Source organism: Coturnix japonica, chromosome 7 (assembly GCF_001577835.2).
Source record: "Coturnix japonica isolate 7356 chromosome 7, Coturnix japonica 2.1, whole genome shotgun sequence".
NCBI classification, from domain to species: domain Eukaryota; kingdom Metazoa; phylum Chordata; class Aves; order Galliformes; family Phasianidae; genus Coturnix; species Coturnix japonica.
Genome location: NC_029522.1, coordinates 11,760,702 through 11,776,476, shown reverse-complemented (window position 1 = coordinate 11,776,476; position 15,775 = coordinate 11,760,702). Strand labels below are relative to the sequence as shown.

The 15,775-nt window shown below is 51.4% G+C and overlaps 1 protein-coding gene across 6 annotated transcripts in view; it reads right to left on the bottom strand.

Annotated features, from left to right (window-relative positions):
• Positions 1-3,701, bottom strand: part of NRP2 (neuropilin 2) — an 80,563-nt gene extending 76,862 nt beyond the window's left edge. For 4 of the 6 annotated variants that reach the window (XM_015868258.2, XM_015868260.2, XM_015868263.2 and 1 more), the window contains exon 1: positions 3,340-3,701. In XM_015868258.2, coding sequence (XP_015723744.1) covers positions 3,340-3,412 — 73 coding nt within the window. In that variant the 5' untranslated portion in view covers positions 3,413-3,701. The remainder of the gene's footprint in view (positions 1-3,339) is intronic. The other 2 variants (XM_015868259.2, XM_015868262.2) reach the window with 1 other exon arrangement.
• Positions 3,702-15,775: the final 12,074 nt, after the last annotated feature.

Genomic DNA, 15,775 nt, shown 5'->3' with positions numbered 1-15,775 from the left:
GTCAGCCCAGCCAGGGTGTGTGCAGGCACAGCAGCTTCCCGTGCTTCCTGGATCAGACAACTGTATTTCTGAGTCCCCATGGGGACAGTGCTGGTGACTTCACCTCACAATGGAAAGCAACTTTAGCAGCTTCCATTTTGCTTTTGGGCTGCTGCAGTCTGCCCCGCTGCCATAGCTAACTGCCGACTTCTTCAATTTCGATTTCACATTGGACCATGGGTCTCAGATACAGACGATTTATTTTCCTAGCGCAGCTGGTCTGTCAGAGGTCATATAATTTGGCAGCAATCCCAGTGCTTAAAAATTAATTTCTCCCTATTAATACAAGCAGGGGTCCCACAGGATAGGCTCCCAGCCTTATCTGAACCTGACAGCTTCCTAAACCCGTGAAGGATGCTCTCTCCTCTCAGGCTATCTGCAGCACAAGGCCACCACATCCCAGAGCCCAGCGGCACCAGCACTTTCTGTTGGACACCAACTGCCCGCAGCAGCATGCCACTGGGATGGACAGTGCTGCCCAGCACAGCCCCACGTGCTCTCATTTCAACCTTTTGGGCCATGGAGGTACCAAATGCAGGGTAAGCATTGGGAGGTGAGAGCAGGGAGATGGGGAACATCCCCGTGGAGCACCGGGACCCACATGCCCATCTGCTTCTCCAGGCACCATGCATGGAGATGTGCAGAGGTAAGGAAGTCAGAGACAAAACCCAGCATCCTAACCCGGGGCAGAGCCCCCACCAAGCTCTTATCAGTCGTTCTCCGCAAAGCTCCCGACAACTGTCTGCCTCCTGGGCTAAAAAAGCTTTTGTTCCCCATAAGAGCCGAGCAAACGGCACAGCGGGCACACGGCGTTACACCAAGCACTGCGTGGGTGTGTGTGCTGCTCGAACGCGCGCGGCGCTGCGCCTGCCTGGCAGCTATTTGTTGTGGTCCCCTCCCCACCTCGCCGCATCTCTCAAGTCATTACGAAAAATACTGGCTTTTAAGCAAACTATTTGGAAGGCTTCGGGAGCTCAGAGCAGCATAAACATCGTCTGAACGGCTCAGCACTCGGGTCACTCAAACCTGTTACTTTCCTACTTGATTGCATTTTACGGGAAGATGAAAAACACAGCATCCAGCTTTCCGATTTATCTCCAGGGTCTCCCACCCGCTCCCCTCCACCGTTATCTCCGGGTTTGCTTGGCTACATACAAATTGGCAGCTGCACTGTTTATCTCTTACTGTAGAAATATTGCACCAGGGTTTTTGCCATGTGGATTATCATATTATTGTCTATTAAAATCATCTCCCCCCTCTATTAACCCCCCTTAGGGAACCTTAAGAGGGACTTTCGTAATGGAGACAGGCTTTCAGATACACCAGGCTGAAACATAAATCCATCTGTCTCAGGCACGCGTTCACCAGGCTGCTCACTGACTGGGGCTGTGCACTGATGGAGTGAGGACCTCGAATATTGCAAGCATCAGTATCTGGAGGAACAATATGTACTACCTTAAAGATAAGGAAGGAAAATGAAGTCAAACTGAAGATGGATGGGCCCTATCAGGACATACCAGAGAAACCACACTTAGAGAGGAGGCAAACACCTAACTGAGCACGCTCCTGAAGACTGGGGTCAAAGGTTTGGGAGTGACAGAGACTATCAGCCCTCCTCTCTCAACCTTCGGAAGACCACCAAAAAGACCCCCCAAGGGTGACTGCGCATGCTCTAAGGAGGAGGGTCTTATGTTAATCAGTTCTAAGAAAACATTAATGAGTTTGAGAAAATATTTAGCATATGCATGAAATTCCAGGGAAAAACATGAGTATGTATGAGCACAACCGATAAATGTAACCTACATGTGAGCCAAGGTGCACACGTTGGGTGGAGCTATCACCTACAAGCACAGCGCTGAAATAAAGGAATACCTGCATGACACGACTCAGTGGCGTGTCAGGTTCACCCACCGACGTGCCCATCTCACTCAGCCCGACGGGGGCTCGCTCCTCTATCTTTGCCCACCGGGCTCACGACCGAGCCATCTGAACAGCTTAGAAGCACCACGACAGCGTCTCTCCAGAGCCGCTGGTGTCAGCCGCAGGGAGACAACTTCCTCGCTGCCTGCAGCACCATGTGATGCTCCGCTTAGCCGGGAAATCCCCGCGTTCAAATAAACATTCCTCGCAGCAGTCGAACAACCTCAGCCCCGTGGCCGGCTCAACCTCTTCCCGAAAAGCGGAGCCGATCCCGAGCCCGCTGGAGGACGGGAAGAGGCGGCCACGCGGGCACACGCAGACACGCGCTGCGGGGCTCACAGCCGCGAGGAGCTGCCCGGAGCTGGCCGTGCGTGCCCAGGCACGAGCCTCAGGTTGCAGCCCGGCACAGCGGCTCCGACACGGGGGACCGCAGGAAGGGCTGCTCCACCCACGGGGGTCCCACGACTCTACCCCTCTCTTTACCCAGTCAAACGCTTATCAGTTTATTTTCCTATCTGAACAAAAGAAAGGATTTTTGTCTCTTCCCTTTATAACTGTAAGAAAACAGGAGATACCAGCGAGCAACTGAACGTACGCTGTGTGTGTGCCGGGAACATCCGCGTCTCTCTGCTGCTGCAAGGACTTTCTCAGCCCGCAGCGCCTCTCCCACTTCCCTTTCCACGCAGATGGGAGCAGGGGGCACGCAGGGACCGATCCCTGCCGGCCGCCCCTCGCCACCCAGCGCTGTCCGAGTCGCACCGTGGGCAGGGACCGCGCGCCCTAAGGGCTGCCTAGGCACGTCCTGCGGTCCGGCCGGCAGTGGGACACCTCAGTCTCGGCTCAGCTCTCCGTCCTGCCGAGCAGCGCCCACAACGCTAACCGCAGCCCGAGCCCCAAGAGGGGCCGGGAGAGGCGCTTCCCACCCCTGCGGCATCCGCACCAACGGAGACCTCGCGGCCCTCAGCAGCCAGACCGAACCGAGAGAGAAGGGTGCACGGGGCCCAGCAGAGCACCCAAAGAAGCTCCGAGCGCAGTCCCAGAGTCGCCCGGCCCTACGGGCAGCACGCGGCCGCGCGTCCCCAAGCCTCTCTCGCTGCCAACGCAGCGCCCGTGCCCCGCCTGCGGCTCCCACTGCGCACCCAAAGTTTCCCGAGGCTGCAGCCGGTTGCGGTGCCCACCCTGCGGCTTCTCCCTGCCGCCCGCTCTCCCCTCCGCAGAAATCAACGCTCAACTTTCCAGACCGGCTTCACCCCCGCACCCCTCAGCGCCGGGCGAAAGCAGCCGAGCGGCCGCGTGCGATGCGCACCGGGATCGCCCGGCACGCCGCCCGACCGAACCCCGCGAGTCGCGCCGCGCTGCCCACGCCCGGGGGCCGCTTACCTGTCTCCGCCGCGCCTCCGGAGCCGGACAAGCACAGCCCTAGAAATCCCCACGCCAGAAGAAACGTATCCATCCTTCGCGAAGAGCCAATAACCGCAAAACCCCACCGAGAGGCCGCGCGCCGGGCTGCGCTCCCTGCCCCGGAGCCCCGCGTGGGCGGCCCACGGACGAGCGGCTCCGGCGCTGCTCAGCGGGGGTCGCGCTCCCCCGAGCCGGGGCCGCGGGGCGGGCGGCGCGGACGGAGCGCTTGTCCCCTAGGGCGACCCGCGGGGCCGGAGCCTCGGCATCCCCCGGGGCGCGGCGACGGCGATGCGGACTGGGGCGCCGTCTGCGCCTCCTCTCGCTCCCCGCCGGCGCCTCGCAGCCTTTTCAGGCAGGGCGGCATGTGGCTGTCAGCGCCGCTCGCCAGCACCGCCCCCCGCGGCCCCCCGCCCGCCCGCGCCCCGCCCGCACCCCGCTCTGTAGCGCTGCGCCCCGCGTCGTCCGCCCCGCTCCGAGCACGAACGATCCCGCGCGGCTCCGCGCCGCCGCCCCTTCCCCGTGCGCCGCCGGGCACCGCGAAGCCGCGGAAGTCGCCGCCGGAGACGGGAGCTGCGCGTGCGGCGGGTGCGCCCGAGCTGTCGGATGGGGGAGCATCAGGACAAGGATTGGCCCCGCTCCGGGTGAGCGCTGCCGGCGGCGTGCGAGGGAGCGCGGAGCCTCGGCCCGAGCTGGGTCGTTGCTGACAGCCGAGCGCCGCGCTACCAAGAGCGGTGCGGGAGCGAAACGTCCCGCATCGCTCCGCGCCGCCGCCAGCTCCCGTGCCGCGACTTCGGTGCGCTCCTTTAAACCCAACCTGGGAGCGGCGTTGGCAGGCACTATACGGCGCCCCGTTCGCCCGCCTTCGCCGCTGAGCAGGTGCAGAGACTCTACCGGGCCGGGACCTTGCCCTGCAGCCCGGATCTCGGCATCACAGTGCCGGGAGCACACCAACAGCATCAGTACCTGTGCTGAGGAGCAGCGCCGCTGCCATAGCTGCCACGCAAGGGCTGCACCACCCCGTTGCCCCTACGTGCTTTGGGATCCCGTTCACATCTTCTGGGGCTCAGTTGTGCTCCAGCACCTGTTGAAGTCAATGCAAAGCCAGTGGCATCGAGCCTGCCGCCTTAGTTTGCATCGTGGTGCGGAGTTATGCAACTATTGTTTACTACTTGCTCGTAGTCAGACTACTGTCAAGCTAGCAGAGTGCTACTGCCGAGTGTATAAATAGCCCTTGCAAATCGTAACACAGCCATCAGAGCGCAATGCAAACCTACATCACAAATCATTCCTCTCCCAAGATGCATGTGGAAAAGGTACCAAGACTCACAGGAGATAGCCTCACCTAATGCACCACCTGGCACAGGGGCCATCTTCCTCCCACCTCGTTCAGCCATATCCCCCAGTTAAGGCCAGCATCAGAATGCAGATACTGCTCTGAGCTGCTGTCAGCTGTGATATGCTGCTGAGCAAAGAGAAGAAGGTAACTCTAGGAGAGAATAAAGTGATGGGAAATGAAGGTACCTGCTGCTCACAGAGGTTCTGACTGGCTCTCCATGTGCTTGTTGTCCCATCTCAAGTCTCTGCACAACATGCTGCTGTCACAAGGCACAGCCAAAACTCCATACGGGCCCCTGCAGATTAGAATCACATAATCAGTAAGGTTGGAAAAGGTCTGTAAGACCACCAGTCCAACCCCAACTGTACAGTTGGAATAATACAAGTGTATAGTTGTAATTACAGAGTAAAGTGATAGCCAGAGGGAGTCTTTCTAAGGAAAGACTCACCAGTGCTGAGGCTTTCAGTTGAGATGGATGCTCACCACAAAAACTCCACAAAGGAGCAATCTCCAGAAAGAGATGCTACCTTAGTGGTGGTCAGCCCTTAAATGGGATCTAGGAGAGGTGGAGTCAAGCTCCACCCCTTCTGGGAGCACAGACTCTTTCTGAGATGTTTCTCCTAATATCCAACCTGAACCTCCATCCAACATGGTACAACTTGAGGCCATCACACTGCTGCAGATGCTCAGGCTGACCTCCTGCTAGTCAGGCCCAGGTACAAAAGAGCCCCAAAAGGCACTTCTCTGGGGAGCAGTTAATGCTCAGATCCTTCCCTGTCCATTCTCCTCCTGTAGGCATTTAGAACTCACTAGGCCCACCAGCAACTTGCCGTGTTTTTCCATACCTGTATGTCAGAACCATGCACAAAACCTCACTGAAAATGAGATAACACATAATACCATAGCACTGTACTATTTTCTGTACAACCTGCATTAAATTTGGTGGAAGGATTTTGCAGCCCAGGTGTCAGTGAGAGCTGTGATGCAGTGATGCCAGTGGGCCATGCACCTGGGGCTTTCCCTGGCACTCTCCAGCTTCTCTCTCCCTTTAATTGCGGCTCCTTCCCAACACCGACCACGCTGACTCTTTTGTCTTCACCCTCAGCTTTCTCTTTCCACATGAGTCCTTCCCACCCCTGCCCTGGCCATCAGGAGGTATCTGCAGTGCTTGACCAGCAAGTCTCCCATCTGATTTTTCAAGGAGGTACCCCTTTGTGGTGGAAGCAGTGTATAGGGGGGAGCTCAGAGGCTGCCCTATGCTGCCTGCCTCCGTCATGACCCCACACTTGCCCAGGCTGCCAGTAGCAGCTGGGAGCTGCTCTCTGACTCAGGCGTGCCACATCTGAGGAGTACTGCTGGTGTGCAACAAAACACAGAACAAAATGGGGAAAAGAGCTGGGGGAGGAAGGTGGTAAAAGAAACAGAGACAGAACAAGGGGATGGAGGAAAACGAATACAAGAAAACAAGGAAGATAACAGAGAAAGCAAACTAATGGAGTTCAAACCTGTCATTGCATTAGTGCAGGGGGAGGGAGGGGGGGGTGATTCCTTGCTGCTGGGGACCTGTGCCCACTGCCTGCAGGGGGGGTTGGCTGGGGAGGAAAGCCCTGCATCTCCTGAGTTAATAAAAAAAGCTTTCAGACTTCAGCAGGCTGAGTAAATTAGGCTGAATATAAAGGCGCTGTATTATTTCTCAATGCGGCAGCAGTATGAAAAGAGGGAATGGGTTTCTTTTGAAGCAGCTGCTGTGTAATCCCAGGGCTTTCAGGTGTACTTCAACCAAATGCTCTCCTGGTTTCAGAAGGTTAACTTCATTAAAGGCTCCATCTCCTGCTTTAATGTTTGCTGAAATCCCACTGGGTGGGTGCATTAGGCAGAAATCAGCCCCACAAGAGGATTTCAAGCCCTTGTTTGGTGAAGAGCACAGACCTGGGAGGAGAATGCAGGAGGAAAGGGGGACACTGTGACCCAGGATGGAGGGGAGCCCACTGTAACACACCTACAAGCCCTTTGGTGGCAGCAGCAGAAGACACTGAGAACCCCACAGCCCGCACACAGCCATGCCTCCTGATGCTGTCTCCTTACCTGCTGCACTCCAGCATTCCCTTCTCCGTGCATCCACTGTGCTGAGGGCTTCTCATACAAAGGACAGCTTTTTTTGCAGATGCCAGTGAGTTTTTCTTCTGGACTTAACAGTTCCCTTACAGACAGGTATCTGGCACTGCACAAGCATGGCCTGGACATGGTGAGGTGCAGCAAAGACAAGGCTTTGCACAGAGCTGCAGCAGAAGCTAGGCACACGTCCCCAGAATGCAAGGAGAGCACTCAGGATCTCTTAGCTTCTCTCCTCTGTCAGAGAGGGGACTGTGAAGCTATCAACCATGGTGTCAGGCCCTGAGAATTCTCTTGGCTTTGCTATTGAAGGCTCTGAATCAGGCTTGAGATTCTTACCCCCCACTCGAGAACAACCTCTTGCTAGTTTGAGGCAACCCAAGCTCTGCAGGTTAAGTGCAGTAGAAGCACTCAAAATGACCCACCACCTGTGATTTCCACACATCCCCACCCACAGAGCAGCATCTGGTCAGCTATAGGCTGGAGAAGCTGCAGCTGGAACATGCTCCAGGTGGTGTCTGCCATAGATTGAAAATCTGCCATAGATTGAAGGACAGGGACACATTTGTGGGCCCCTACCCAGGCACAGCCACAAACCCAGGGCTTCAATTGAAGTTTGCTGAAGCTGGTGGGACCTCATCCATCACCCTCACTGATGGCTGGTTGCAACCCAGGCAGCTGAGCTCTGCAAAGCAAGTACGATGGCTTCAGCTGAGAGTGCTGCCCTCAGTTTCTACCAGGCTGGCTCCCATGCAGCACTGTGCAGCAGTAAGTGCTTGTAGGGCTGTGTGCTCAGTGCTGTAACAGACCCCACCAGCAATCTTCTTAAAACACTGCCTTAAAAAAACATACACATTCCTAAACCAGCAAGCCTTTTGGACTCCCCCTCACCTGAGACTTGGCAAAGAAATTCTCAGGCCAGAAGCGATTTCTTTTTCCTTATAAACAAAATGCCATTACCATGCTTTGGCTCTTGGCTTGATAGATCCTGGCAAGAAAATGCATGTGTGTATTTTAAAGGGCTTTCTACTTTGTTTATCCTGCTTTAGCTCTTGACCTCTCTTCTCCTCACGTGCCCGGGGTATTCTGGCACTGGCTCCCATGGCAGTACGTCGCAGGGCCCTCCCGGCAACCGGGCTGTTCTCTGGGCAGAGAGCACATTCTTCTCGAGCACTATCACGGGGGCAAGCCTTGAGCTATGCAAGGTTGTCTTTCCCTTTTAATCTTTAATTTTCTTTGATGTCCATTTTAAAATAAATTATTACACCTTATTTGTATTACGGTACCTGGCTCAGCAAGGACTGGGACCACTCCGCTGTCCAAACACAGAGTCAGAGACAGTTCTTCCCTCAAACAGTTTACAATGTTAAGAGACAAAGCAGACGAAAACTAAGAGCCAGATACAATGTGGATGACAAGCCTGTGGATTACTTTTGCATTTAGTTAAGTTGTAAACTGTTAAGGGAGGGATTGCCATCTGAGTGTGCCTGTGCATCATCAGCGGTAGGAACTTTCCCCTGATGCTGCTGGATGCCTGTTGTTTAGAGATGGGCTTTCAGCACAGAGTGCTTAGGTGAGGATGCCACAGAAAGTACTTCTCACTGCCATCACCAAGCATGTTTTGGTGTCCCAAAAAAGCAATCTCAAACCAGAAAAAGGCATGTGTTCTGCTGGCAAAGGGCAGATAAGGAGAGGAAAGGGAACAGATGTAGTGGATCCCAGCTGATCATTAGACACACGGCTGAGATATGTTTTCATCACAGACCATCACTCCTGTGTTTTGGGAACATTTCATAGCACATTTGGTGCAGAACTTATGCACATATTCACCTACTGAGACATTTCACAGTGATGGTTACCATCCTTCTGGCACAGCTCTGCTAGGTGCAGAAAGTAGAAGACAGTCTTCTTAATCCTCCCTTTGACACAAATGCACACCTGAAATGAAGGCCTTGTATTCATGTCACTTCCTAGACAAGAAATCCATACTTTTAGAGCTCAGTGCGGCTTCCTTTCCCTTTCTGTGAACATTCTGAGTCACAGTCATCACCCTTGCACTCTGGGGACAAGGCTGCTCCCTAATCACTGCAGCATAGCTCCTTTTTCCCAGGAGGTTTCTTCCTTCTCTCCTCAGGATCCTGCACACAGACACCATTGATTTTCAGTAAAACTTCTGGAGATCGATGGTGCTAAGCCTGCTTCCCAGTCAATAGCCCAGCACATCAGCTGCTGGGAGGCACTGAGGCCCGTGCCTCAAATAACTATGCTGGATGGTCCTCAGGAGGATGGGGAACTTATAGAACAATAGCCAGGAAGCTGCTTGTTTTCCGGGCAGCTTGCACCAGTGTTTTCACTAAGCTGCCTTCAAGGGACTTGAGGAGTAGTGGGCCTCCTCAAATTCAGGCTGATCTTCTCAAAGCTTCTCTCATAGCTTAGCCAATAAAAGAAACGCACTAAATTAACTACTGGTCTCTGTGAAACGAGGGGTGCTTTTGTAGCCATCCAGTTGCAGGATAGGAGAACGAGTAGGCTCTTGTAGTCTTTCTGAGCTGGACAAGCAATTCTGCAGCCAGCCCAGAGTTAGCAGCACTGGACCTTTACTGTACGGCCTTTCATTTCCACATGAGTAGAATCAGACTGCCAATCCTCTTCTCTCCCACCCCTTCTGCAACTTTCTCTATTATGAACTCCTGAATGGTCTCTCCCCAAGTGTAGCACAGTTAGTCCAGTGGCTACTGTAATACAAACAATACTCAGTTACAGTTTTTTCTTTATCCTCCTCGGTGTGCTACATTTAACAGCATCGACCAGGAGCCCAGCACAGTCAGGCTTTCCCTTGCTCTCAGCACCTCAGAGCACTTGGGTTCACGAATCTCCGTATTAACAATACATTGTGCAAAGTTGGTACAGAGCTCAAAGTTTTCCATGTGTGCGCTGGAGTTTGATTGTAACTGTGGGTATCATTATCATCAAAGAGACTGAGGAATGGCAGCTTTTAGTTAAACAAATGGAAAGCTGTATTTAGTCTCTTTTGCCACATTGTGATAGGAAAGAATAAAGGCTTTTAAATATATTTTACAGCTGCTGCTTCTTAGGTTTTTCTGCCTTACAATAGCCTCCGTGGTTCTGACTGGGAAGTTGTTGCGAAAGCTTTTTGTTTTTTAAGCCTCCTATTGAAATAATACATATTAATTGCCACATTCCTGTGTTTTTTGTTGTGGTGGAAATTTCAGACTGGGGGAGGGGATGGATGCATTGTAAACTATCAACAGCTGAAGAGGAGGCACACAGCTAGCAGAAAGCAAAGGAGAAGAAAAGTGTCCCTGGAAGTGAGAAGACAGTGGGCAGAGGGGGACTTCGTGGGGAGCAGCACAGAGGCAGGAAGTGGGGCAGCACTTGGCAAGGAGGCCAGGTGGGAGCAGGGACAATGCCAGAAAGGAGCAGCATGAGAGTGCACTCTTTGAAGTGGAAAAAAGAGCTGGATTCATCACCAAAAACGAATATCAATGAAGCAATTAGCTCTACGAGCAACAGGATAAATGAATGCTTCTTTCCTAGAGGTGCCTGGCATGTGGTTGGATCCACTGCTGTACAGGAAACCTTGAGCTCATGCCTTTCCTGCTGCAGTGGCACTAACATGGGCTCTCTGTCCTCTATCCCCAGCTGTTTTCTCAAATCTTTTAGGAGATTTATATTTCTGATTGAATTGCCCCAAAGTTCAAAAGTTACTGTGACAGCACGAAAGAAACACATGACCACATGCAAGTCCCTTTCCTTACACCATTAAGCCACAGGTATGTATGTATGCTCTAAAGAATACTCGCCAACACAGCACAATCTTAAAAGGTTACAGGTGGTTGAGGAGAACCACAACAACTGCAAATATCTGCATTTTCCAGGATGTGACACACAGTCATCAGAGCCGTTCATGGCAAAGCAGAGCCTCCCCAGTCCTCCTCTGCTCACTACCACTCACCTCTGCACTTTGTGCTCTGAGAAGCATGTTGACTTCTTTCCCCATTGATACTGAAAAATAGAAACAGCATCTGTCTCTTCCAAGAACTCTAACATACCCAAACTAAAGGTGCCCAGTGAAAGCAGCAAAAATGCCCACCTTCTTTCTGCTCCACCCACAGCATGGCCACCAATCCCACACAAATCAGGCTCTGGGTGGCCATCACCCAGCTGAGACCTGATAAGCACTGATGCCAAACAGGTGAGCAGCAAGCAGCCCCATCTGCTTAACAAATGAAAGGCAAACTGACTGGAATTCCAGCCAAATACTGAAATGTAGCTGTGAATCTGAAAGCTTTGTTCCAGAGAAACAACGTCCCACTTTAAAATAAGTCCAAAAAAGCTCATCCTGCTTCCATTGAAGTCAGTGGCAAAATTCCCACTGGTTTAACCAGGAACAGGATCGGGCCACTTCCAGACAGATTTACAGCCAACATATGCTGTAACACTTGCATACTGCAGGCACTTATTTCTATTTCCAGCCATGTTTTAAAAAATTATAGCAAATGCCTATGGATTTGTGCGTATGAGTTATTGTGCTGCTAATGAGAGGAAGAATTACCCGAACATGGTTTAGATGGTCATCTGTTGCCAGCACAAATGAAATTGCTGGGTCATTCGCTGGCTGCGTATCGCTGTTCATCCCATTAGCATTTCCATTAGAATTATTGCAAAATGTAACTCAATTTCTCTTTTTTTTTTTTTTTTTTTTTTTTTTTTTTTTTTTTTTTTTTTTTTTTTTTTTTTTTTTTTTTTGGCGTATGTGGGGAGAGACCCAGCCTGTTTTTGCAATTAGAATTGCTAAGGATTGGAAGTGAAGTTCTGCTCACACTTCTGCACCCTCTGCAGGCACTGAGGAGGATGCTCCTCTGACAGGGCTGCTGTTCCTGAACTGGGGGGCTGAGGGGAGAGCTCTCTGCAGAAGGGAACACAATGAAATGAATTCTTGCAGCTGAAGGCCTCTTAGACATAATGTGTGTGTGCCCATGCACTAGAAAGCTTTGGCTAATTAATTCCCCCATGCTCTTTGCTTTGGGCAGCTGAGTCCATCCCTCCTTAAAGCTGAGAAGTTTGCAGCCCACAGAGTTCTTGTTTTTCAGAATTGTGGTGGAGCCCCAGCAATGAGAGGGTTCTCCAGAAGCTGTTGTCTGCCAGGCCCCTCAGTAACCAGGCCCCACGTTCTCTGCAGCTATTGTTACATAAAAATCATCTCATGGCTGAAGACTCCCTCCCCTCACTCCACCCACCCACAAGAAAAAAATCATCCATTGTTTTCCTGTAATTGATCGAGCATAAACATTCAGCTCTACAGTTTTACGACTAATCACTCTACTCCTAAGACACGTGCTTGCAGCTATGCAAGGCACCAGCTGCTGTCATTCCAATGGATATTAATTTATATTGTCTCCCGCTCCCGTCCTCCCTGCACCGACGCACAAAGGGAGCGGGGTGGCAGCGGGTGCTTTATATGAAGACATCTGCTTGAAAGGCAGACAGTGGCTGCACTGCCGAGATTGCACCTGGACTTTCACTGAAAAATCAGGCACACCAGTTGCTTCCTGGCACTCCAGGCTTTGTTCCACACAGGCGTTCTTGACTGCTGCTATTTATTTATTTGCCTCACTGCAAGGGAAATGAAATGTCAGGACATAGGGAGGGAGGCAGGTTTCAGGGCAGGGCAAAACTGGCTGAAATAAAATAACAGCCAAGCGATGTGGGAAGGGGGGGTGAGAAGGAGGGAGAGGAAAGCTGTAATCTCTGATTTTAACCCCAAAAAGGTTCTCTTGGGGAGAGGCGTGTGGCTGGCAATGCCCAGCTCCTGTCTGGTGCTTCAGTCTGGGATGAACCCAGCTACTGCAGCCTTGGGAAGAGGAGAGGGTGGAGATGACCTGTTGGTTGCCCCTCTGTGAAATCCCTCAAAGAAAGACTACAAGCCCAATGGCCCAAGCCTATGACTCACACTGAACTTTGCACAACAGGAACACACAAAGCATACCTGCCTCAGCTTTCCACCCACTACTCCCAGGCCAGCTCCCAGTAACCAAGCTTAAAAGCACCTGAATCTGTGAGCTCTCCCCATCTGTGTGTGACACGCACAGCCCTGAGCACAGTGGGCACACGGGGGGCTCTCAGCCCACCATGGCATGTGCCACAGACCTCTGGGACATCCGCATGTCCCTTCTTTGCCAGCCAGCACCCTCAGGGGAATCCTGTGCACAGAGACATGGAGGGATGAAGGCACTCTGCTAACACAGCCTGCTCTGCTAAAGCATTCACACACCATCTCCCAGATACAACAGTGCTGAGAGCTTGACTATAGAGATATGAAAGATTTCTTTCTCCTAAGAGCAGGGCTGTTTCCCAATCCCTTTGCATTTGCTAATCAAATATCAATGTGACTGGGGTCACGTTACATTATGGCTGTCAGCTCTAAGCGCACACTGTATTTTTCATGCAGTCCTGGTCTGTTGTGTTGTGCTGCTGTTTCGCCCCCAGAGGCAGCACAAGAAGGCTTTTTCCTTTTTCCTTTCTTGCCTGCCTCGTGGTTTTGCCTAGAACCCCATTTCACAGGCTTGGTCTGTGCTGCCACATCCTATACAAATGACTAGTGGATGGCTTACTAAGCAAAGAGCCTGGTTAAGCAGTTGCTCTGTGGGATTTTATTGCTCCAGTAAAGAACTGAGGGATGGTAATGTGCAGTTCAGATGTGAGGTGCTGTTTGCCCACGTTCTCTGCAGCAGTTTTTCCAAATAAAGAACCAAGCTCAAACAGGGGATGTATTTCACGCTTTTTAAGACCTAGATGGACACAAAGGTTTGGAATTCTTTTTTTATAACGTCTGAGCTAGCAGGGTTCCTGAGACAAATCTAAAAATCCTTTCTTGTTATTACATTACATGCCTGAATTCCCACCGCTGTATACCACATGAAGTCACTTACCCTCTGTGAATGGGTATAAAATACTGCTTCTGGTGGAGAACTCATATCTAGGCATGTTTTATTGTGCTTTTTGCCCAAGGTAAATGAGAATGTGGGTGCAGGATGGGGAAGAAATCTTTCTTCCCTGCTTTTTTCATTAGCTTAAGCTGAACCTATTGATTCTGTTGGTAACTGCCTCAGAGCCTATAGATATGGAAAGGCAACGCAGACATCTCTTTTTGCACCTCAAAATTCTTTCTGTTCCCCGAGCTCACGGTTTCTATTCCTCCACTCTCCCCGCAGGTCTCCAGAGAGTTCTGCCTCCCTGCGGATGCACAGATCACAGGGTACCAATGACATGAAAGATTAGTGCTCCCTCTACCCATACACCCTTTACTGAGCCAAGATATTTTGGGACAGAAATGTTATCTTTAGCATCTCTGTCCCTCTGCAGCAGATATATGAAGAAGAAGTTAAGGAAGGAGCACTGACCATAGTGCCATTAGGCAGTTTTGACTGACTGGTCTCACTGTAATATATGACTTCTCACAAATGACGTCAGGAAGTTGTAGATGTTAACAGACGTTTACCACCCCCTTCTTTTCTATAAACAGAGCCAACATCTAGAAGGGGCAGGCTGCAGATGGTATTGTTTGTCTCTTAGCGACACGTGTATCCCAGGTTGAATTTTCATGGGGAATTGCACCCAGGCCACTGGTAAGTCAATACCCCTGAAGCAGTGTCTGTTTAAAGGGCTGCTTTTTAACCGCACTCTTATGGTCTCAAGGCAGATCAGGGAAGAGTCCTGGCTTACAGTCTCATGTTCCCCAAAACTCTTCCTGTGGATTTCCCAGTCCGCTATGCATACTATCTCTCAAGGTTGTTCAGATTCCTAGGAGCTCTAAGCCAGATGATACTGGGATGATTTACTGAGGGTGAGATGACAAGCACAAGGTGGCAAATCTTTCCTTGAGGCCTTGGCTACACAGGCAGTGTGGAAATAGCTTGGAGAGCAAGAGGCTATGAAGCATGCGAAGCACGAACTTTCACTGCTCCAGTCCATTTTATAGCATGGCAACACTGAAATCCTCAGAGCACACACGCATCGAATGGAGATTTTTTTTTTCCTATTAGATAAACTCTTAAATGTCACTTGGGATCAAAATCTCAGGACTTGTCTACACACAGATCTGTATGCGGCACCTATGCAATACAACTGTGTGGAGACCTATATTTGGATAAAGTGAATTTTTTCTTACTTAAAATAAAAAAACCCACTTACTCTGCTTTTTAGAGTGCCAGTGCCTTTTCCTTGCAGCACAAGCTCCTCTCCATGCAGATGAGCAGGGTTTCTCCCTCTTGCAAGGGTTAACTGTGTTGTGTTTGTAAAGATCTTGGAGAGCTCCAAACTCTGTGAGTGCCAAGTCCTCTTCTTGCTCTCGCTTCCAATTATTATGATTCTGTGGGCCAAACACAAGTTACTTTTATATGCACTGTAGCTTAGTCCAAGGGAGAATAGGGGGCAGCTCTTGTTACAGGAGTAAAGGGTGATGGCTCAACCACACCAGGGACAGGAAAAACCCCAAGTGCCTGTGACTACAGACTGTGCATGTGCTCAGGACGTGGAACTGGACAACGATCCTCTTTGTCCTGCCATCTCTACACTTCATCTGTCTGTCTTAGCCATGGCAAGAGGGGTGACAAGGGGACACGAGCAGTCTTTTTCCCCAGCTTATCAAAGGAGATAGGAATGTAGAAATGGCAGGAGTAGAAGGACGCACTGGAGAGGGCTTGTATCCCTCCCGGCACAGAGGGTGAAGGACTGTGGAGAAGTGGAGTGGAGGTCTAGGAGGGGCCCATATGATGCCACAGCAGGAGCCTCCTTGTCCTGTTCAGTTTTCAGCCATGTTAGCTGCCGGCATGCTTGACCCCAGCTGATCAAAGCCTCCATAGGACACTGTGCTCACTCTCCTGTTCTGTCACAGTGACCGCTTCCCATTCAGCAGGGCATGAGTTATTTCTCTTTTGTTCATGA